This window comes from Delphinapterus leucas, chromosome 7, assembly GCF_059928025.1.
Source record: "Delphinapterus leucas isolate spDelLeu-1000000601 "Yukka" chromosome 7, BTC_Dleu_Yukka2, whole genome shotgun sequence".
NCBI lineage: Eukaryota > Metazoa > Chordata > Mammalia > Artiodactyla > Monodontidae > Delphinapterus > Delphinapterus leucas.
The window spans coordinates 41,613,219-41,631,890 of NC_143135.1; the positions used below are offsets into that span (position 1 = coordinate 41,613,219).

General features: G+C 42.4%; 1 protein-coding gene across 1 annotated transcript in view; it reads right to left on the reverse strand.

Moving 5' to 3' along the window:
- The window catches only part of SPON1 (spondin 1), a 273,677-nt gene that overhangs the window by 178,533 nt on the left and 76,472 nt on the right, over positions 1-18,672 (reverse strand). The window contains exon 3 of the mRNA XM_022555726.3: positions 14,834-14,967. Coding sequence (XP_022411434.1) covers positions 14,834-14,967 — 134 coding nt within the window. The remainder of the gene's footprint in view (positions 1-14,833; positions 14,968-18,672) is intronic.

Genomic DNA, 18,672 nt, shown 5'->3' on the forward strand with positions numbered 1-18,672 from the left:
ATAGCCTTGTACAGAGCTGCTTCTGGGCCAGATGGTTCTAAACACTTTACATGTATTAACTCATCTAATCCTCACAGCAATCCTATAAGGTAGGTACTATTATTTATCCCCATTTTACAGGGGAGACATCTGAGGTACCCAGAGTTTAATGACTTGCCTGACATCAGGAGTAAGTGGTGGAGCCAAAACTCAATCTCGGGCTGTCTGACCTGAATCCACCTTCATAACTACAATGCCAAACTAATCTAGAGGAGAACTGGGTCTGGATTTGGGTCAACTGGGACTCGTACAGGGCATTCTCTTGAGGGGGAACTAAAATGGCCCTTGAGGTTGGGAAGGGAGGCTGATGCCCACCAAGTGTGAAAGCAGGGAACTAACAAGGATGAGTTTGGGCTTCTGGGCCCTGAGTATAGCCAAACTTAAAAGCCAGTTATGTAGGACCTCTGTGTTACGATTCCCTTCTCTAACTCCCCAAGCTTTCAACAACATCTTACTACCATTGTCGCTTAGCCTAAGCTGTGATGTGGGGTATTAAGGGATGGGCTCCAAGCATGAAGCAAAAGTAGGGAAGCAGCTGCCTGAGGGAACAGATGAGGGAACAGATCCATAGTCTAGATCCAGGTAGCCAAGGTGGCAAGCAACAGCCAGGAGCTTTTGATACCATAATAATTGCCCAAGGATTCCCTCAGATTCTTAGGTGGTCAACCTGGCAGAAGCCTTGTCTTTCTGTAGTTACGGAAAAATTAACTCCTCTTTAATAATCTGCAAACAATACTTTCCAACTAAAAAGATGGGGGGCACCCTTTGAGAAGTCAGACTTTACAGCGTCCTGTGATTTCTAGCACTAGATGGATGAGGCTGTGGTTCATTCCTCTACCCAACCATGACTTAAGAGCTGGGATCTGGGACATCTGCCAACTTTTTCCTTGGAGTGGATTCTTCTTTTGCACGGCACATATCACAATTGCTGGCAGAGGAAGAAGGCAAGGTGAATCTTTTCTCTCAGTGTACAAAGAAATGCGATAAGTGTGTTATTGCATCTAGAGTCCCCACAACAGAGGCCTTGTCAAAGAGGTAATGAGGGCCAGTGACTGGACACATGATAGACGGTACAGAGTAGGACCCAAGTGAGACCACTAAAAGCCAAACACAAAAAAGGCAAGGGTAGAGAAATCAGATCCGGGAAGTGGGTTTACCGAGCAACACAGCTGGTATGAAGGAAGATTCCTCCAAGCAACATGGACTGGAACAGCAGGGCCTGTTCAAGTACCTTCTGACTCATCAGATTTCTACGTGGAGCCACAGATGTGTTTAATTGTATACACTGAGACCGATTTGCACACTGTAAGAATGCACGAACCCAGCTGCCTAAGCCCCATAAGCATGGTAGAGATGTAAGAGTGAGTGTGGGAGAACCTGGCTGCCGTTCCCGGAGCTCTGCTCTCACTGGTGTCCTGATTCCACAGCCGCAAGACAAGACTCAGTCCTGCAGCTTTCATCTGGGGTTGCAGCCCAGTCACCCATCATTCACCACTCCCTGATTTTTCTTCTGCACTATGGAAGGCTCTTCTGGGTAGTGGAGACTGTTGTTCAGAGTCTGGGTGTAATTATCACAAAACGGCCCTCTGACTTTAGGGGGAAAAAAAATAAATGGACTTTGGACGATATAAGGAGATGATAGCTAACCAGTCCTGCACCCAAAACTGCAATTAGAGCAATTCTGATGTCACTATTAATCATGCCGATTTATGTTTTGAAAGGAAACCAAATGATGAATATAATGATTATTCCTGTTTCTGCTTCCCCCCTCTTTCTCCTCAAAAACTGGCAATAACACTAAAGTCAAATTAAACATGTGTTTGAAAAATAAGCTGGTGTGCTGATGACAGCTGCGCTGGACTTACAAACGCACCACAGCTGTCAAACTCTAGATTAACAATAATTTTCATTTATGAATAGTATAGAACTAAGATATTATGGAGCTTTTTCTTCTCTACTTTCCTGGCTTCCAGGGGCTGTTAAATGCAAAATGTTGGGGAAATGCCCAAGGGAAAATGTAGCTGAAATCAGCCCACAATGATTAATAATGGAAGGAGTGGGGGACATTCTTTCTTCTTTCTTAATCTCATTTCTTCACTGGCTTTAGTTTGGGTAGTCTCTGTGGCAAGCAGGCTTGCAGGAAGGCAAATAATTCAGGGACAGTTCTTTGATTAGTGGTTGGAAATGAATGGTGATGGAGCTGTGAACACCTCTGAAGGAATGTCACCTTCTACAGCGCTGAGGACCCTCTGCTCATCTTTCCAGCATCCTTTGTGTCTTCAGTGGACTTCCGCCCATTGTTCTACCAGATGAAGTAATGAATGACCAGGTATATGACTCTGTTACCCTGTGGTTACATACTGGGTATAAAAAGATCTAATCAAGCCATTTTGGTGACGGGATAAGATATGCCAACCTGTTTTATACTTACTTCATGAGATCGGCCAAGATGGCAGAGTAGAAAGAACCTGAGTTCACCTCCTCTCATGGGCACACCAAAATCACAACTATTTGCAGAACAACCATCAATGAAAAAGACCAGAACCTACCAGAAAAGATCTTCTACAACTAAAGACATCAAGAAGGAACCACATGGGATGGGGTAGGAGGGGCGGACTCACGATAGAGTCAAGTCCCATACCCCTGGGTGGGCGGATAATTATACTGGAGAATAATTACATTGCAGAGGTTCTCCCACAGGAGTGAGACTTCTGAGCCCCATGTCAGGCTATCAAACCTGCGGGTCCTGCACTGAGATGAGCCCCCAGAGCCTTTGGCTTTGAAGGTCAGTGGGGTTTGATTTCAGGAGCCCCGAGGGACTGGGGGAAACAGACTCCAGTCTTAAAGTGAGCACGCAAAATACCACGAGCTCCAGGTCCCAGGGCAAAAGCAGCAATTTGATAGGGTCCTCCTACCTGCTGGTTTTGGAGTATCTCCTGGAGGGGGTGGAGGAAGGGTGTGGCTCACCCTGGGGACATAAACCTTGGCAGTAGCCATTCTTGGGAGCTACTTCTACCATGTGGATGCTGGTGCTGGTCGACGCTGGTGCTGGCGGGCGCCATTTTGAAAATCTCCCTCCAGCTCATTAGTGCCAAGACCTGGCCTCACGCAATAGCCTGTAGGCTCTGGTGCTGGGATGCCTCAGGCCAAGCAACTAACTGGGACACACACACACAGCCCCCACCCATCAGCAGGCAAGCGGCCTAAAGACTTCCTGAGCCCACAGCTGCCTCTGGACATGGCCCTGCCCACCAGAGGGCCCAGGACCCAGCTCCATCCATTGGTGGGCAGACACCAGTCCCAGAATCCCCTGGGCCCTGGCCCTGCCCTTAGGAAGACTCCACTAGCCTCTAGACCAGCCTCATCCACCAGGGGGCAGACACCAGATGCAAAAAAACCACAGTCCTGCAGCCTGAGGACCCAGCCTGTAGCAGGCCAGACCCAGCCCTGGGTCCCAGCCGTGCCCACTAGCAGGCCAATACACTTACTTCGTGACCTTGAGAGACGAAGTAGGTGTGGGAACATCTCTTTGTCCTTTTCTACCCTTGTCCCAGGGCTGTCACTGTCCTACCTGGGGAAGGGGTGAGGCTCAGGAATGGAGGAACACGTCTACTATATATTCCCTGGTTAAAAAAATATGTACATGGATTGAAAGGTTAATGTAGATATGATACCATCTGATGATTTTTCATTGTTGCATTTTTATCCTGTGACCATTTCATGTCAAAAATATCCTGGGACAGGGCTTCCCTGGTGGCGCAGTGGTTGAGAGTCCGCCTGCCGATGCAGGGGACACGGGTTCGCGCCCCGGTCTGGGAAGATCCCACATGCCGCGGGGCGGCTGGGCCCGTGAGCCATGGCCGCTGAGCCTGCGCGTCTGGAGCCTGTGCTCCGCAACGGGAGAGGCCACAGCAGTGAGAGGCCCGCGTACCGCAAAAAAAAAGAAATGTCCCGGGGCAAACAAATTGTGGTATATACATGTAATGGAATATTATTCAGATATAAAAAGGAATGAAGTATCAATACATGCTATAACATAGATGAACCTCAAAAACATCATGGTAAGTGAAAAAAGTCAGATGCAAAAGATCACATGTTGTTTGATTCCATTAATATGAAATATCAATAATAGGTAAATCCGTAGAGACAGAACGCAGATTGGTGGTTGCTAGGGGCTGCAGGGAGAGGAAAATGGGGTTCCTGCTTGTGAGTAAAGGGTTTTACTTTGGAGCAATGGAAATACTTTGGAACTAGACAGAGGTGGTGGTTACACAACATTGTATATGTACTAAATGCTACCAAACTGATGGCTTTAAACTGGTTAATTTCATGTTATATGAATTTAATTTCAATTTTTAAAATGTCCACAGGATCTAAACATCATGTGTTGATCCCACCACGATCAGGGCCTGGAATATCTTGGCAATCCCTGCTCCATCACTGGGATAGGACTGGGACTGGTCTTGCTGCCAGGGCTCTGGGTCCCTGTGCATGACTGGGGTGGGCCATTCACTCGCACATGCCCACCGGGTTGTGGTCACACCGCTGCCCCTTGCAGTGTGGGTTTCAGTGTTCCATCTGAGCCTGTTTCCTGCTGTGCCTGGAGCGCCTCCACAGCACGTACTTCCTTTTAATTCTTCCCAGTTTTCTCCCCAGGGGCTGGATCCTACACCTGGGACTCCAGCTGCTGAACGAAACTCTGCCGACATTGGACTGCTCCCTTGGAACTATGCCACTGCCAGCCTCCCAGGAAGCCCCGGCATCTGGATTCCACCTGTTGGATGACATGTCTTAGAGTATCTAAGTCTTCCTGAACCAAGCACATGCTGACCTTTTTTTTTTTTCGGTACGCGGGCCTCTCATTGTTGTGGCCTCTCCCGTTGCGGAACGCAGGCTCCTGACGCGCAGGCTCAGTGGCCATGGCTCACGGGCCCAGCCGATCCGCGGCATGTGGGATCTTCCCGGCCAGGGCACGAACCCGTGTGCCCTGCATCGCCAGGAGGACTCTCAACCACTGCGCCACCAAGGGAGCCCTCATGCTCCCCTTTTAACCATAGTCTTGGTTTCTCCAACTGCTCTCACAAGAACCAGCCTCTTCTACTGGTCTGGGGTTTCCCACCCCCTTTTCTGTAGATTCCTTGCTTCCACCCCTAGTTAGCATTGCTGAGGTTCTAGCCAGCCTCAAGGGAGAGCCACCCTGACTTATGACAAAGGAGCCTGTGGTTCTTCTCAATAGCTAATGCCAGAAAAATTGCAGGGTAAGCTGCACTTCAGCCACATCAGATCCTTCTAATCCTGCCAGATTCCTCTAAATCATACACAGAGTCAACAGATGTGGGTTTTCTGTGTTATTTCCTTCCAAGATAAAAAGAGTTGGTGAGCTCCATGAAGTTACAAAATCTTATGAGTTCTGGCTAATCCCTCCTAATACTCATCTCTATCCTCACTAACAAGTCTTTCTCTTGCCAGGTCCTTGGGTTTGTTTTCCATTTTCTAAAGGACATTTAGTTTCCTCACTTGGGAGCAACACCTCCCGGACCCAGGCAGTCCTGTGCCTCTCCAGGCTTCAGAGACCAAGTGAGGCAGAAGGTGGGGGTGTGCGGGTCAGTGTAGCTTAGTGGTGATTAGTTAACAACAAGGGCTTTGGAGTCAAGTGGAAGTGGGTTTAAGACCCAGCTCTATCACTAAACTGCTTTATTACCCTGAATACAAACTCTCTAAACTTCAGTTTTCTCATCAAGAAAATGGGAAGAATATAGTGAAGACCCTACAGGGCTTTTATGAAGATTAAGTAAAATAAGGCATGCAACGCACCTAGCATGGTTCTTGGCAATAAATGTAAGCTACTTATACTACTCTTCATACTAACTGCTGCAAGCTACTTATACTACTACTCATACTAACTGATGCATTGAGCATCTCTATACGCCTCTTCACATCCTCTCATCCCAACTCTGATTCCATCCACTGTTGCTATGAGCAGCTCTGTCCACTGTTAATTAGATGATACACACCTTGTCTGTGTGGTGTACCTCTTGCTTCTTGTCCCAGAGCTTCTCTTGATGCTGCAGTACATGTTCAGAACCTGATGAACATTCACACACCTGCAGCCCAGAGCGCAGGGGCATTAATGCCTGTGGGGCTACTCTTGATCAATGGAGGATGAAAACCAATGGATGATGGCTTCCCCCTTCATTCCTGGGCACGCTGCTCTGAGACACACGTCATATGGCTTCTCCAAAGGTCCCAGCAGGGGCAAGCATCGACTGCCTACGGTGATGACCCGGTCAATAACAATTGACCAAATAACCCCCATCCCCACTGCCCCCACCTTCTCCCTGGGATCACTCCCCAAATAAACTCCCTGCACACAAGCCTTTGTCTAAGCTGGGCTTTTAGGAGAACCCAGGCCAAGAATCAGCAGTTACTGAGTTCCTGGCACTGGGGTATATACTTTAGAGCAGGGGTCAGTACATTTTTTTCTATAAGGTGCCAGATAAAAAATATTTTAGACTTTGTAGGCTATAAGGTCGCTATTGCAACTTCTCAATTCTGCTGCTGTAGCGTGAAAGGGGCCCTAAACAATCCAGAAATGAATGAACCTGGTTGTGTTCCAATAAAACCTTCTTTATAAAAACAGGCAGTGGGCCAGAGGTGGCCCACAGACTGTGGTTTGCCAACCCCTACATTAGGGCCACACAGATGAGTAAAATTGATCCCCTCCTCCATGAAGCTTGCAGCCTTGGGTGGGAGGAGGAGCAACAAATGAGGCTGCAAAGGTGTCTGCAAACATCACTAAGGACCTTGGACCCCTCGCGAAGGAATTTTGGCTTCATTCTTTGGTGATGGGGAACACTGAATACGTTCTCAGATCTAGTAGCAGCTGCAGCTGGGAACAGGTTATTTCAAGTGCAAGAAATGAATTGCTCGTTTTTAATATTTCTGTGAATCCCAGTCCTGCCAGAGGGCTGCCTCCCCTGCAATCCATGACCAAACTTCCCATCAGATGGCCAAGTTCCCTTATCTGTTACCCTTGAGGCCAGAGGTATCTCAGAATTCAGAATATTTTTGGATTTCAGAAAGATAATACAGGGCACTTTGCATATATTTTGTAACATCCCCATCAGGGTCTGGGGCAGCATCAAACACATTAATATTTACACTAAAAGACTATAAATAACTTCAAGTCAGTTCAAGGCAGGTTTGGGTCCTAAATGAGTTAAGAAAATATCTTTTGGATTTTAGAGCTTTTTGGGTTTCAGAAATGCAGATGAAGGACTGTGGACTTGATTTGTTTTGTGTTTCACCCCTAGACTGTGACATTCTCAGAGACAGTCTCTGAATCCTCATTGACTGCATACAGTAGGTGCTCCATAAATGTTATCAAGAGAGTGAGTAGACGAGAATGGCAAGAGAACATTGTTCACGGAGGGATTCAGTGGAAGAAGAGGCTGGTCAGGGACTGGTAAAGGACATAGGGAGACTTAAATGCTCTGATCAGGATTCCAGACTCGATCTGGAAGGTGATGCAGAGCCCCCTTCAAGTTTGCTATGTAAGCGGTGTGACTCAGCTGTGCATGAGGACAGCAATTCTTATACCAGTAAGAGGCAGAATCACAGGGCAAGGAACTAGTGTGAGCAGTACAAGGTTCCTGCAATAGTGAGGCAAGAAGTGCCTGTGAAAAAGGCAGTGAATGTAAAGCAACTGAGAGAAAGAAGAGGGTTCCTGCAATAGTGAGGCAAGAAGTGCCTGTGAAAAAGGCAGTGAATGTAAAGCAACTGAGAGAAAGAAGAGGCAGTTATGGTAACTAATCATGTTGGGGGAGAAGGAGAAGTTGCAGGTGAACCTGACCTGCCTGAGATGGTAGAGTACAGTACTAAGATCACAGACTCCGGAACCCAGATGCTTCTCTGTTTAAATCCCAGCTCTGTCACTTACCCTGTGACCTTAGGGAAGTTACTTAACCTCTCTGTGCCTTAGCATCCTCTTTAGTATCCACATCCTCTTTAGTATCCACTTCATAGGGTTGCTCTGGGGATTAAACGAGTATCTATAATGCACCTAGACCAGGGCTTGGCTCTGGGCTGTTATTACTGCCTGCAACCAATCATTGTTTCATACGGTTGAATTCCCCAAATGGTTCACCAAGTGACTATCTCCTCCAGGGTAAGGCAACCCACATCTCAAAACCCTCCCGAGAAGTGACAAGTGGGTGTCAGAAGTCTAGTAATAAATGTATGCAATGAAGGTATGGAAAGACAAGATCACTTCCAGGGACAAAACTTTTATCAGACTTAAGGGGATAGGACTTCCCTCTGATGGGGTCTGTAAACATCTATTCTATTCACAGAGGCTTTTTCTTTCAATCAGTCACCACTTTGCTGTAACAGTTTGCAGCGTTGAAGCATGCCACGGAAACTTTAAGTGCTGGGTCATTCATTTGTAGGGAGAAGGCTATAAGGAGGGATGTCTCAAAACCCTGTAATTTAGAAATGTTCAAATCTTTGCATCCAAAGGGAAAATGGAAATGGTGTCAGGTTTGTGCCAAAAGGAAAGTTGTAATTGCGGTGTGCTTCCCTTCCCAGCCCTCCTGGGCAAAGGAACATGACCAGCTACGTGGGCTTCAGAGCTGTCATCTCCAGACATCTAGCAGGCTCTGCAGCTTACAATACCAGTCTGCCTTCTCCCAGGAATATTACCCAAACACAGCAACACAAACGCCCATTTCTGAAAGTGAGGGCTCTGCAACGAAGTTAGTGTCTCCCCTTTCATCTTTCCTGGAATTTGCTGCCAGACGTAAGCACCCAGACTAACTTTTTAGTGAATCTTCCTTCTAGCATGTCAGTCCACTGTTTAATCCACTAATGGCTCCCTTGTTCCTCTTGAATCAAGTTCAACCTCTTCATCTTGACACTGGAGAACCTGCATGATTTAGCAATGGATTTCGGCCCCCAATGACCTTCTAATCTCACCAAGTCTGTCTGTTTACTGTCTCCCAGTGCTGCCATATTTACTCTCACCTCTAAGTTCTCACGTTAGTTTCACTCTGTTCACACCCTTCACCTGGAATGACCTCTTCCCTTCTGTCCATTTATCCGCAGCCTACTACTGCCTTCAAGATATAAACTAACCTTTCTAAGGAGCTCTGGTGCTCCCATTATTACATTCTTCATTCATCTACTTTCTGACTAACCATGTTTAATCTGTCCCCAGTTCATGTCTGTCTTGGGTTGGCTAAGTTTTGCATACGTATTTTTATTTACACCACAACTAGACTTCAGGAAAGTGTCTTGAAAGTCAGGATCCTTGTTTATACTCTGAGTCTTTCTCAGTGATGGTCAGCTCTGGACACACGGAATACTGGTTGTGACTGGTTTCTCCAATACCACCTTCCACAAGAAAAACAAGGAAACTTTCTCATCTAGATAAAGGGTATTTCTCAACTTGATTCAAGGCATCAGCTTGATACCTGTACTTCCTGTTATACTTAAAAGTGAATTATAAGAGTATTCCCATTAAAATCAGGAATAAGCATGAATACCACTATTTAATATTGTACTAGAGGTGATAGATAATAAACTAAAACATGAAAAAGATACAAAGGTATATTTATTCATTATTTCCCCCCCAAATGAAAAATAAGCATTAGAACTATTAAGAGAGTTCAGCACTGTCTAAACTCAAACTCAAGGTACAAGAATCAACAGCTTTCCTAAACACAAGCAATCAATGATTAGAAACTTTAACAGGAAAAAAGAGCCCATTCACAAAAGCAATAAAAGTATAAAATACCTGCGGGGGAAAAAAAGCCTTACAAGAATGTTTAATTCAAATGAGGAAAAATTACATGACTTTCCTGAAGGACATAAAAGACCTGAAGAGGGGATATTCCATATTTCTAACTGGGAAAACACATTGTAGGTTGCTACGATATAAAAACATATTGTAGGGTTTGCAACACCATTCAAAATCCCAATATACGTTTTTATTAAACACAACACAAACTCATTCTATGATTCGTCTGGAATTATGAATCTGCTTGAATGGCCATGAACATTTTGAACCAGAAGATTAATGAGCGATGACTTGCTATCAAAACATAAAATAAAATTTTGCTATAAAATGGTGTGGGTTTCGTGCAGGGATAAAAAGATCAACAGAACAGAACAGACATGTATAAAAATTTTATATTTGTTAAAATAGCATTTCAAACAAAAAGGGAAAGGACAGACTATGTGATAAATGGATGTGAAACAACTACCTAGCCATTTTGAGAAAAATAGGTAGATTTTCATTTCCCAGCTGTGTGGACAGCTCTGGTCTGTCCCTCCAGCTACTTCCTTCAACCTTCTGTACCCTGTTCTTTGCGGGAGAGGAGAATCTGTGTGAACTCTATCAACGAGGCTTCGTTGTCCTCGTGGTGGGAGTCAAGGTCAAAAGGGAGAATCGACAGGGAATCAAGACTGGGATCCCTGTGGGCCACCTCAGGCTAGTAGCTTCCCTTAACTGAAGTTCTCAGCCCCTGGGAGGTGGTGGTCTTCTCTGCCCCGTCCTCTGCACGCTCCTTTCGCCCCTTCAGACATGGGTGCTAAAGGCTCCTCTCACTTTTATTTTGGCCACACCATCACAATCAGACCCCTGATTCAACGACCCTTTGGCACCTCATGCGGAGCATGCCATCTAGTTTTTCTTGAGGCTTATTGATACCATATTATTCACAAAATTAAATTCCAGGAAGATTAAAGACCTAAATTTATTTTTAAACCTATAAAAATATTAACAATATGGGAATATATTTATAACCTTGGGTGTAGGAAGATTATTTTTAGACAAGATACAAATCAAAATTCATAAGAGGAAGGATGGATACATTTGACTAAAACAAAATTCCAAATTTTTGGATGATTAGATACTCATAAGCAAAGTTAAGAGAAAGATGGAGAGGAATATTTGAAATTTATAACAAAGTGTTATTATCTGTACCATATAAGGATCAATTTTAAACATATAGTTTAAATATATTAAATTATATATTTACATATGTTTATATATAAAATACATAATATAAAATATATTTTATACATATAATATACACATATATTTTATATATAAATATATGGAAGTATATAAACATCAATTTTTAAAAGAAACATTATTAGAATAATGGACAAGAATATGAATGGGCCATTTACAAAGAGGAAATAAAAATGGAATAAATATTTGAAAAGATTCTTAATTTAAATTACTAATAATCAGGAAAATATAAATTACCACAAGACACCATTTTTAACCATCAGATGGGCAGAACTTTAAAGAATGATAAACATCAAGAGCTGTTGAGGAACTTCCCTGGTGGTCCAGGGGCTAAGACTCCACACTCCCAATGCAGGGGGCCCGGGTTCAATCCCTGGTCAGGGAACTAGATCTCACATGCCACAACTAAGAGTTCACATGCCGCAACTAAAGATCCCGCATGTCACAGCTAAAGATCCCACATGCCACAACTAAGACCTGGTGCAGCCAAATTTAAAAAAAAAAAAAAAAAAATTGTTGAGCAAGTAAGGAAACAGGCTCTCTTGTTCACAGTCAGGGAGAGTGTTTGTAAGTTGGCAAGCTTTTTGGAGGAAAATCTGGCAGTGCCTATTAAAATTATAAATGTCCATCCCTTATGATCCTACTTCTTGGCAGCTACCATGGATAAAAACTTGCATATTTGCTCAAAGAGGTATGTATAAGGATGTTTATTATAGCATTATTGGTAATAGTAAAAAACTGGAAACAATCTAAATGTCCATCAACTGTGGAATAACTAACACATTTGCACAGTAGATTATATGCAACAGTTTAAAAACAGAGATCCATATGTTCTGACCTGGAAATATCTCTAATACCTTTTGTTTAGTGAAAACCTATTTAATTTCAGGACATCACGTAGACCATGATACCATTTGCGTAAAGGTTACTTGTATGTTTTTTTTATATGTGTATAAACTCACAGATAAAAGTCTAACAAATACACGCCAAATTGATATCTATTGTTACTTTGGGGTAGAAGACTGTGGGATTTATTGGGAGAAATGTCAGGGATTTTTCACTTTTTTTGTATTCTGCATTTTTCTGTATTTCACTATTTTCTGTATTGTTTGAAATTTTACAATGTGAATGTATTTACATCTTACCTATAAAATGATCTCTTTAGTGAATAATTATAGATTACATTTAATTCCTTCAGAAAAAGATAAAAGAAAGGAAGAACATGGGGCTTTAGCATTAAATGCAAGTATGACTTCAAGAAACTTGCCTAATTCACTGAGACTTGTCTCCTCCTGCATAAAAGGGGGAAGTTTGTTGCGAAGATTAAATTAGACAAAGCCCGCTAGATGTGCAGCTGACTTCATGGTAGACGGTACTGGTTGTCCCTTTCTTTCTCCTCCATTTGGCCTGTGAGAACCTTTAGGGCCAAGATCTTAACTTCAGTTGCCTGTACACTGTGGACGTCTGTGCAAATAGAAGCTCAGTTACATTTACTGAAAGAATGAGTGACTGAACAAGCCACATTTGTTTACTGTTAATGGATAAACATATGTTCACATATGTTCATTGTTAACGGTAAACAAGAGATGCCTTTTTGGCTTCCAACAGGAAGATCAAAGGCTTCTGGTTTGTGAGAACAATAAGTCAAAGAAAACCAGAGATCTACACCAAAGGGATAAGGGTTTTAGAGCGGGAAGGTTCATCACACAGATCTGATATTGGAGAGCCCCTCTGTGGAGTGATAGGGCTGCCATGGGCAGGGGTGTGGGTACTGGAAAGCCAAGCTGAGAACCCGGTCTCCAGGCTGAGACTGAATATACTAATGGACAAAGGCCTGGCTGTATATAACAGTGACGATAGAACTCTGACCCACAACCTCTGCAGTAAATGGCCTGGGAAACCAAACCACAACGTCTGTAGCCATTAGTCCAGAACAGTTAGGACTTGGGCAACGATGTCAACTCTCTAATTTTGCCCCACTGCCTCCTCTATTTCCATCTCAGGACCAGTCAGAGAAAGCCTAATATGCTCTCCAAACCAATCACATCAGATGCTCCATTTCTAGTTAGCCCGCCCTCAGCTTCCCCATGCCAACAAATCTCCAGTGAGAAAGTACCCACAATCTTCTCTTATTTTTCACTGTAAAGCTTTCCCACTCCTCTGCCTGCCTTTGAGTCTCTGTCAAATGCTAGTGATGGCAGCTGACTTCCTTGCTACATAGCAAGCTCTGAATAAATAGCCTCTTTTCTCAGTTCAGTGGTCTTCGTTTATTCCCACAAGGCCTTCTCCCACACTGCAACTAGATACTAGATACATGTTATATATTGGGACTTATACTTATACATAAATTCTACTTCTAAATTTAAAACAAATCACCAATGTAGATTAGTGCCAAAAGCCAAACGTCTCAAGGAATCTGAGGAAGGATGCTCAGCTTGCATTAAACTAAGAAAAAAATAAATGATGTCCATACAGATGGCAGCAAAAAGAGGCCAAAGACAAGACTGCGTCTGGACAATGGACAGAGGCTTCCAGAAATCTCTGCAAGCTTTCTTTTTCTCCCATAAGGCAGGAACAGCTGGGTCCAGAAACTGCAGGGACTGGAGAGCCTAGGTGGAATGCCTCCTTATCAGTCTCTCCTCAGGGCTGGGCTGTAGTTGTAAGTCTTTAGAAATGTCCACCTGCCACAGGTTCAGACAAATGAACCAAATATATACATAAGGCCTTAGGGGATTTAAAGAAGTAGAAGATGGTTGGGAAGTTCCCAGCCCCTAACTCCAGGAAAAAGGGTTTCTTGGATGCTGGCATTGGAGCCTTGCCTATCTATCTACCCATGACTATTTGCCTGTCTGAAATCCTAAAATTCTCAGCATCACTCTATAGAGCCTTAAAATGTATTTAAAACAGGTTATAGCCACATTTCTCAAACTACTTAATGTTAATAGATGTCTCAGCAAAAAAAGGAGCTTTGCAGTCAAGTTTGGGAAATGCTGGGTGAAACCAAGTTAAACAGACTTCTTTTTTGGCAGGACTTTGCAAAACCTTCAATATGCTAATATATGTTGTGAATCTGCAAGAAGGAGATATATAGCATACAGCATCTTCCAAAGTTACTTAACCATAGAAATTGATTTCCTGCCCACCTATTTACCTCTCCCTGAACATCATTCTATAACATACAACTTTGGAAGCACAGGTTTGAGATAATGCCACCTTTCATGGGAAAACCATCGGCTGGCTCATACCTCTCATCATCTATTGTAACTCACCAAGATGAGGATCAAGATGCCCCATAGCAAGCGGTGCAAGAGGGCAATTTTGATGGGAGAAGGGAGAAGACAGGATCATAAAGCAGAGCCTGGGGCCAACGGAGGTTATAGTCAGGTCTCAGGTCAGCCTAGCACAGCTTAAGGACAGGGGGTGTATTCAAGATGGAGGAAGCCAAAAATTATCCTCGCCCGGGTCGTAATTTTTCTTGACCAGCCATAGGATCATTATCTCTAGGAAGATAGAGAGTAACCAGCAGATCATTGCATGGGAAGAAAACAGAGATTCAGGTGATTGATTCTTTTCATAGCACTTTACAAAAGACCGCCCATAGTCCTATTTTAGAGTCAAGATAAGGGAGGGCAGAGAGATGATACAACTTGTCTAATGCCCCAATAAAGGCACTTTTCCTTCTGCAACCGCACCACGGAGACTTCGAGAGAGCACAGGAAAGGGGAGTGAAGTGTTCCAAGGATTCCCTTGTTCACTTACTTTAGAATCACACAGCCAGTTCCTGCAGGGGGCGCTATCCAGAACACCTGGATCCGCGTCCTCCTCCGTGGGGTGCTTTCGGTGACCGCAACGGGGCAATTACTCATAAATTGTGTTTCTTCTTCATCTATGATCTGTGGAAAACCAGTGGAAAATAAACACATTAAAATGCAATGTCACTTTGGGAAGTTTCCGTGTTGACACTTCCTTAATTTTATTTTTAAATCTGTCATTTTCTGTTAGTAGTTCTACATCCCCAAGACACCAGAACAGTGCCTGGCACAGAGTCCCACTTAATGCTTGTTGAATTAACATAAGGGCAAGGATGTAGCACCTGTTCTCCGCTCTCTGGGACCAGGATCTTATGTCAGCACTTTGAGGGACAGGCCACTAGGTGATGATGTTGTTCATTTCACTACAACAACCTGTGTCCCACTTCAGGGAAGGAGGAGGGTGGGGGAGAGATGATCCAAAGCAAACACTATATGCCTAGACGTTGTGATTCAATTTTATAGCTTGAAATTAAAATGTTAAAAGAAAACCCCCCTTTGGAGTAAGTATACCAAAGTACATAAAGTCGCCCAGCTCTATAGCACTGTTTCCTCTTGCAGCCTCTCCTTTCTTAATTTGTGCCTTATACCGGTGTTCTCCCAAGTTAACCATCAAGATTTCCTATGACACTGCAAAAAAGCTGGTAGCCATTCCCATTCCACAAGGCTCTTTTCACCATTTCTCCGGCTTGCTTCTGGGTCTGCAGCCAGGACTTGCCTATCCCTCTCGTAGAACCACAGACTGTCAGACCTGAACGGATCTTTTGGGGGAAACCATCTAAATCCAATGGGTCTTAAGTGCCAACTCCAACTGATTGGTAGTAGCTGTGTCATGAGTGATGTTACTAACATTAACAGAGAACATTTATTGGGTGTTTAGTGTAGGCCAGGTACTAAGCTAAGTGCTTTATATGAATTACTCATTTAATTTTCAAATACAACTTAATGAGATCATTATATCCATATTGTATTTACTTTATTTAAAATGTTTTTTAATTCCTCTTTTTTTTAGGAAAGCAGGTAAAAAATTAAGTCACATCATATCCTTTCATCACTGTGCAAAGCAAAGGCAACGTTTTGTCTACCTCTATATTCTTTATACGTCTCTCATTTCCTTCCTTTGTTTACCGCTCACTCCTAAGTATTTAATATATGTCCTTCTGAATATCTCTATATACACATATACATATATTACATATATGTGTGTGTGTATAATTTACTTGAAGTTACCTAGAGTTTTGTATTTTAATATTTCTTTCACTTAATCTTATAATTTTGAGATATGTCAATGTTACTACATGTGAATGTAACACTGCTACTGATGCTGCTTAGTATCCACTGCATGCATGGACCACATTTTACTTATTCTCCCAGTGAGGAGCACTTAACTGACTTCCAGCTCTTTGCCTCGACAAACATTGCTGTAATACAAATCCTCATGCTGCTCTGCTTATGAACGTACCTGAGAGATTCTCAGCAATATAAACCATGTAGTGGGACTGCTTGGTTGTGAGGGTGTGGGTATAATCATATTAATTTCACTAAGTAGTTCCAGATTGTTCTGCAGAATGGCTTTACCTACTTTCATTCTATAAGCTATGCATAACTGTTCCCATTGCCCCATATCCTCACTAGTACTTGTGATTATTGGACTTTCTAATTGTTTCCAATCTGATGGATATAAAGTAGTATCTTGTTTTCATTTAATACTAGCAAATTTGAGCATCTCTTCATAAATTTATAATGTTTCTCCTGTGAACTGCCCACTCAAAATATTTACCGGTGGATTTTTCTTTTTCTTGTCAATTTGTAGGACTTTCCAGATATGAAATGCTCGTCATTTACGAATACCTTTCTGTCACCCAGACGTTCATCTTATCTTTGGAATTCTTCAATAATTTCCATCTAATCAAATTGATCAATTTCTCTCCTATGGCTTGCAATTTTTTGGTCTTGGTAAAAACACTGAGATCACAAAGATATTCTCTAGTATTTTCTTCTAGTAAGAAGAAAATATTTAGGCCTTCAATCCATTTAGAATTTACTTTTTAATGTGATGGAGTAGGGATCCAACTCTATTTTCTCCATACTGTGAGCTACTTCAAAACAAATTAGTGAACAGATTTTTTTAGAGCAGTTTTACACTCACAGCAAAATTGAGCAGAAAGTACGGAGAGTTCCCATATACCCCCTGTTCCCACACATGCACAACCTTCCCCATTATCAACATCAGGCATCGGAGTGGTACATTTGTAACAACTGATAAACCTACAGAAACCTACACTGACACATCATCACCCAAAGTCCACAGTTTGCATTAGAGTTCACCCTTGGTGTTCTATGGGGTTTTGACAAAGGTATAATAATATGCATCCACCACTGTAGTATTGTATTGAGTAGTCTCACTGCCTTAAAAAATCCTCTGCTCTGCCGATTCATCCCTCCCTCCCCACAACCCCGGGCAATCATCAAGCTTTTGCTGTAATTGCTTATTAGTTCCCTGAGGTTTTTTGTCGATTCAGATTTTCCTATGTAGACAACCATGTCATCTGTAAACAAAGACGGCTTTATTTCTTCCATCCCAATCTGTATATCTTTTATTTCCTGATCTTGTCTTGTTGTATTAGCTAGGACATCCAGTATGATATTGAAAAGTAGTGGTGAGAGGGGACATCCTTGCCTTGTCCTTGATCTTTGCAGCAAAGTCTCAAGTTTCCTACCAGTAAGTGTGATGTTAAGTGTAGGATTTTTGTACGCTCCTTACCAAGTTAAGGACCTTTATCTCTATTCATAGTTTGCTGAGAGTCAGGGTGTTGGATTCTGTCAAATGCTTTTTCTGCATCTATTTATATGATCATGTGATTTTTCTTCTTTCACCTGTTGATGTGATAGATTACATTAATTGATTTTCAAATGCTGAACCAGCCTTGCATGACTGGGATAAATCCCACTTGGTTATGGTGTCTATTCTTTTTATACACTGTTGCATTTGATTTGCTAATATTTTGTTGAGGAATTTTACATCTATGTTCATGAGAGATACGGGTTTGCAGTTTTCCTTTCTTTGCAATGTCTTTGTCTACTTTTGGTAATAGGGTGGTGCTGGCCTCATAGAATGAGTTAGGAAGTAGAGAATCGGTATAATTTCTTCCTTAAATGTTTGGCAGAATTCACCAGTGAACCCATCTCGGTCTGGTTCTTTCTGTTTTGCAAGGATATTAATTATTGATTCAGTTTCTTTAAAAGATATAGGTCTATTGATATTTTCTATTCCTTATTGTGTGAGTTTTGGTAGATTGTGTCTTTCAAGGAATTGGTCCATTTCATCTAGGTTATCAAATTTGTGAGCAGAGTTGTTTGTAATACTCCTTATTATTCCTTTAGTGTCCATGGGATCTGTAGTGATGTCCCTTCTTTCATTTCTGATATTAGTAACTTGTGTCTCCTCTTTTTTTTTTCAGTTGGCCTGGCTAAGGGCTTATCAATCTTACTGATCTTTTCAAAGAACCAGCTCTTGGTTTTATTGATTTTCTCTATTGATTTCTTTCTTTTTTCAGTTTCATTGATTTCTGGTCTAATTTTTATTATTTTTCCGGTTTATTTTAGATATTATTTGCTTTTCTTTTTCTAGTTTCCTAAAGTAGAAGATTAGATTATTGATTTAAAGTTTTTCTTCTTTTCTAATATGGACATTCAATGCTATAAATTTCCCTTAAGTGCTGCTTTCATTGCATCGCACAAATTTTGATAAGTTGTATTTTCACTTTCATTTAGTTCACAATATTTTAA